The 6,074-nt window shown below is 33.4% G+C and overlaps 1 protein-coding gene across 1 annotated transcript; it reads left to right on the top strand.

Annotated features, from left to right (window-relative positions):
* The first annotated feature begins 1,505 nt into the window (after positions 1–1,505).
* Positions 1,506–5,723, top strand: LOC140440105 (protein YIPF1). Its single transcript, XM_072530385.1, has 2 exons — positions 1,506–1,858; positions 4,925–5,723. The coding sequence occupies exons 1-2, from the start codon at positions 1,663–1,665 to the stop codon at positions 5,668–5,670; spliced, it is 942 nt and encodes a 313-aa protein (XP_072386486.1). The 5' UTR covers positions 1,506–1,662; the 3' UTR covers positions 5,671–5,723.
* The last annotated feature ends 351 nt before the right edge of the window (positions 5,724–6,074 follow it).

Genomic DNA, 6,074 nt, shown 5'->3' with positions numbered 1-6,074 from the left:
TCCACGAAAGACGTCTTCAACAAGGTGGATGAGCAACAAGGGAAGTAGGGCTGAAGATTAATGAAGAGAAGACGAAATGTATGTGTCTAAATAGAACGACACGAAGAGACAGAATGGGACAAAATGTGACGGTCAACACCTTCAATTTCGAAAGAGTACAACGTATCTGGGGGCCGTAATCACAGCTGACAACGATGTTACTGAAGAAATAAAAGACAGAATCCAATCTGAAAACCGCAAAAGACAGCGGGTAGATACAGCAACTGTATCTACTTGCTGTATCTACAGGAAGTAGATACAGCAGTATCTATTCGCACTGGATAAGCTCATAAAATGAAAAAATCTTACAAGAAGATGCGAAACGTGGACCATGACCAAAGCAAATGAAGAAAAGCTCGGCCGCTTTAAACGAAAAATACTTAAAAATTTTAGGACCTTACCATGACATCACCCCAAACCAGTATAAGATCAGTACCAATATCGAATTAAAAGCACTCTACAATGACGCCGATATTGTCCAAGAAATTAAATCACAGCGACTAAGATGGACAGGCCACGTGCACGCACTGCATAACGAGAGACTTGTAAAACTGGTATAGGAGGAGATTCCCACAGGCAAAAAACCACTCGGACGTCCCAGAATGCGATGGAGAGAGGAGAGATAACATCCAAGCACATCTTCGGAAAAGGAACATTCCATTTGACCCTAGGTTGATGGAAGACCGAACAAATTAGAAAAAGGTTGTACAGTCAGCCAAGACCCACCCAGGGTTGTAGCGCTACGTGATGATGATAAATTAGGGGTTTTGGTAAGTATCTATTTATTTTTTTGTTTTCTCAAATCAGCGCCCCCTGAACAAAAATTATAACCCTTGATTCCATGAAACTTCGATATGCTTCGATCACTACGAAATTGTAGCTTGCTTGTAGCTCTGTCCCTTTTGTGATGTTTTCGAGGGAAGTACTTCTGGAAATTCCAGTCTGATGAATCTATCTTCTTCTTCTTCAAGTGCCCTGTCCGTTGCGAACGTTGGCTATTAACATGGCAATTCTGATCTTGTTTGCGGCGCTTCTGAATAGTTCGACCGATGTGAGCCCGAACCACTTCCTCAGATTTTGGAGCCACGAGTGTCTTCTCCTGCCTGGCACTCGCTTACTGTCTATTTTTCCCTTGACAATCAATTGCAGTAGACGGGAATCTATCTATTTGCTTGAAATAAAGATTATTTTCCTGTAACTTTGGTTTCTATTCTTATATCATTGTTTACTTTTATTGTTTATTTTGGCCCCTTTCGAAAATTCTTAGAACTTAACAAGCTTATTGCCTCTTGAGATGTTTCCTTTTTATGTTTGCATTTAAAAAAAATTAACTTTTATTTATAAAATATTGAAAGATTTTGTTTAATTTTTATTTTAAAATCAAAATTAGATAGGTATTTGGCACCTATAAGTTATGCAATCTAATATACACGCTTAAATTCTGATTTGACAAATGTCAGCTGTCACTTTACACATCTTGAGAACGTCAAAAATAGTAAATGCTGTCGTGTTCTTGTTTACGTTAAAAAATCGATAAAAACTTAACTAGCTATAGCCAACTACAAAAACTAGAAAATCAAGTAAAATAGATATAATATGTGCGTGTAATAGAAAACAAACAAAATGACAAATCTTCAAGAAGTACCAACAGATGAATTATTGTCATTCCAAGATTTTCCTAGTGTTCACATCTCAGGTGAAGACAACAGAACCATACCAATTTCAGAGGCACAAATAAATGTAAATTATGTAGATGGAAATATAAGCCCAAGTCACAATCTTCCAGGAGCAGGAGATGCTCCAGCCGTTGATGCAACAAGTAAGTAGATTTTCTACATTTATTTTGTATGGGGGACATTAATACTACACTGGTATCCTACAAAGTACTAGTGGATCAAGAGGGTACAACCTCCGGACCTGTTATAACGGAAAAGTTGAAAGGAGTCGACATTGTCAGATTTATCAAAGCATCAAGACTCTCTGGATATCACACCTGGGACATCCAGTAGCAATTATGAAAATCGTCAAATGAAAGACAATTATAGGTCTTCTTCTTCTTCCTATGCCGTCCCTATTAATGGAGGTTGGCGACCACATTTTTAAAAGCTTCTCTGTCTTTTGCAACGTGGAATAATTCGTCTACAGTATAGATAATTATAGGTAGAACAAGGTAAAGAACCAAACTGAGATGGGAATAACATATAATGGAAGAAATTGGGAGGCATGGATTTAGAGGCTGAAGATATATATGCAGAGGCAAGAAAGAATAGAGGAAGATTGTAGATCACACAATTAAGACGATGCCATGATGATGATCCTCAAATAAAATCATCTCAGGAGATTTACATCACAAGAATATAGTGACAATATCATGTTTCATATTTTAAAAAGTATAATGAAATGTCTCGATTTTTGAGTAAGAATTAAAAGTTGCAGATGCTAAGATATAATTATTACACAGTTTTATTTCCAGCTTAGCAAGGGTGGTTCACTATGTACACAATATTTTTAAAACTTGGTTCATACTTTGTAAAAGTTTTACTTGGTGTAAAAGTCTTAATTTTAAAATGCATAATAATACCTACAACAGAAAAATGAATGCAAAAAAGTGTTAATTTAACAGGTTAAGTGCCAAGTGCCTTTTCCATAAACTCAAAACATTGTGTATGTCTACCCAAATGGGTGGACAACAAAACACAAATTTTTGCTTTTGTCCGCCCAACTGGCTATACAACAATGATTTAGTAATTAAATTATTGGGAAGACATATGTGGTTCAAATTGAGAAATATGACCTGTATTTATATTACAGATCCCTATACTACATTTTGACCTAATGTGTAGACAAAAGTAAAATGAAATAACAGAAATCTGAGTTACCAAAAAACAATTAATTGTAAATGGAAGTGTACGTCCAAATGGGCAGACAGTACGAAACTTTATTTCACTGTAGCATGTGTGTTACGATTAGTACCATTTAGCTAAATATTAGTGGTTTATTTAATTATTTATTTATAACTAAATTACAATGGAATGTGAAAGCATAAGTTGTCCTTTACAGGAAGTAGCCATTGGAAAAATAAGATGACTACAAAAGAATTGGAAAAAATAATAGCAATGAGAATAAGAGAGAGTATTTTTCAAGCATTTTAAGAATTCAGCGAGTGAGTTTGTAGCCAATGATTCTGACTAATATTACTCATCAGAAAGTGATAAACACATTGAAGGAATAAATGACAACAACCACAGTGACACTGATCTATCTGAAACTGAGGGTGTTATTGGTAATGCCAGCAATGAACAGTGGAGTGAACTTACATATTCCAATCAAAAAAATGTTATTTAATAAGCAAGGAGTAAATAAATGTTTTGCTTGATGGAAAGACTTGATATTTCCAGTTATTTGGTAACTGATGGTAACAGAAACAAACAAAAATGCTCAAGTGTTTACAAAATAATACTGTAAGAGTAGTAGTTATAAAGAATGTAAAAATATGAATGTCCAAAACATGAAAATATGCTTGGGTCTTAGGATATATGGATGGGACTGGTACATATTATTATGCCCTCGATTCAATCATATTGGTTGAATAATAGAATATATATAAAAATTAAATGTGTTCCGTTTTGACTATAAATTGATTCCAGATTTTGTTTTTTTTTGGTAAATTTTGGTAATTTGGGGGAAGATACCAAAGGGACAGATTATGCAAGTTTCTACCACTACTCCTTTTGATACAAGAAAATTTTCAACACACCAAAACACCTGGTGAAAAGTTAGTAACTGATGAGTCAATGGTACCTTTTACTGGCAGACTAAATTTTTAAACTTTGTTATCAAAGTGGTTATACATATGAAATTAAAAGGACTGTAAATACTGCCATGAGAAAATTTCAGTTGCTTCTGGTAGAACAGTAGCCAACACTAAATCCAATAAAGTCAGCAATTTAGTAATACGAGTACATGCCATTTTTATATTTTGAGTGTTTTGAAAATGTTCATAATTCTTATAGATAAATAATATTTTTGAATCAGCTACATTTTTTGACCACCCACTTGGGTGGACGTTGATTTTGTATTTCACTGAATACATATGATGTCTACCCACGAGAAATGAAATGGTACTTTGATAAAATTGTTCTGTGGTAATAAATAAAGAAAATATAGCTCTGACACTCCTGAGCAGTTCACAAAATTTTGTCTTGGCACCAGTTAGGAGTACTCATGTCCACCCAATTGGTTGTATATGGCACTTAACCTGTTAAAGTATCTTAACATTGAGTATACCCATAAAGAAACAAAGAAAACTTAATCAGTAATTGGGTATTAAAGAGCCATTTTTAAATATACCTAGGAAAAGACAAAAAAAAAATAGTTATGGTTTATTATATCAAACTTAAGGGAACCTGCTGTTTTCCCTAAAGTTAATAATTGTAATTAATTTGATGTTTCTTTGTCTATAAAACTATGTAATTACCATATTTTCTGTGTTTCCTTAATAACATGTTTTATATATTTCTGCCATTTTTGTGCATTTGTTGGAGGACATTGAAGTAACATTTGATTTTGGTGACATATGCAGACTTTCCTATGCTCAGTATGCTAGAATCATAGCATTTATAGCTTGTACAGTTGACATATTTCAGATTTTTTTTAACAGTGTTACTGTCATAGCAGGTTAAATGTTTTAGGAAATGTTATAGAATGAATCTAGCTTTATTTTAAGAAGTATTTAGAACTGTTTAATAATCATCAATAGGTCAATGTATTTGGAAACTACTTATGTTAAATGGCAAAAATGCATTGGCACAATTGCAGTAAATTGAATTTATCTTGATTGTGAATTATATCAAAAATTGCTGTTAAATATTTCATTTTATTTTAGATCCCACAACAGAAAAAGCATTTTGGACTTTAGAATATTACCAAAAGTATTTCGATGTAGATACATCTGATGTTGTGGAGAGGATAATGGCATCCATAACTCCTAAATGGGATAATCGTCTAAAGAATCACTTAAGGACCAAACCGGATCTATATGGTCCATTCTGGATATCAGTTACCCTTATCTTTACCATTGCAATTGGTGGAAATATAGCAAACTATTTACAGAGTTCCAATTCCCAATATCACTGGAGATATGATTTCCATTTAGTATCTTATTCTGCTACAACTATATTTTCATATGTAACAATAATTCCCTTGATATTGTGGGGTTTATTAAAATGGAGTGTTCATATACAAGATGTTGAAGGCTTAGATGAGGAATTATCACCTGGCATTTTGGAGTTAATCTGTATTTATGGTTATTCCTTATTCATATACATTCCAGTATCTGCATTATGGTCAATCCAAATAAACATATTGCAGTGGACTTTGTTAGCATTTGGAACATTCATATCTGGCTCAGTATTATTGCTAACATTAATGCCAGCATTGCGATTTTCACAAAGGAAGTTTTTACTGATGTTTTTTATCATAGGTTTTCATTTAATGTTGTCAGCAGGATTTATGTTATATTTTTTCCATGGACCCAGTGGTTCTGTTAATAACACTATTCCTGCAACCACCTTACCTACAGTAGTAACTACAGTACACATTGGAGGTAATGCAACTAATTCAGGTCATTAGCAGTTTTATCTGTTTTATGTACATATATGTGATTAAATGTATAAATAAGCATACACGGTAGTTTTATTTAATTTGCAATACCAACTTAATATTAATACATTTTAGGGTAATTAACACATTAGGTTAGTAAAAACAAGAATAAAAAATGGTCTGAAGAAGATTGTAAAAATAAACTAGAGAATGGGTAAAATGTGACTGAAGATGTTAAGTGCTAAAGATAAATAATCAGAAGAATAATAACACTATAGAAGCCATAGCTAGAATGCAGTGCGGGTAAGATAGACAATGTATTTCTTACTGGAGAACGGCAGGTAGATTTAAGAATCATAGCATTGGAATATACGAGCACACGACAATTGCCTACAGTTTTATAAAGGCTATCCTTATTGTTTCAACTAAAGCAT

The sequence above is a fragment of the Diabrotica undecimpunctata genome, chromosome 4, assembly GCF_040954645.1.
Source record: "Diabrotica undecimpunctata isolate CICGRU chromosome 4, icDiaUnde3, whole genome shotgun sequence".
NCBI classification, from domain to species: Eukaryota; Metazoa; Arthropoda; class Insecta; order Coleoptera; family Chrysomelidae; genus Diabrotica; species Diabrotica undecimpunctata.
Note: the sequence above shows the minus strand (reverse complement) of the source record. Positions and strands in the feature narration are given on the sequence as shown.

What these genes read in the sequence shown, in the direction of transcription:
- LOC140440105 (XM_072530385.1), top strand. Translation starts at nt 1,663, where the DNA reads ATGACAAATCTTCAAGAAGTACCAACAGATGAATTATTGTCATTCCAA. An exon ending in TCCAGCCGTTGATGCAACAA is followed by an intron (nt 1,859 to 4,924) that starts GTAAGTAGATTT and finishes ATTTTATTTTAG; the next exon opens with ATCCCACAACAGAAAAAGCA.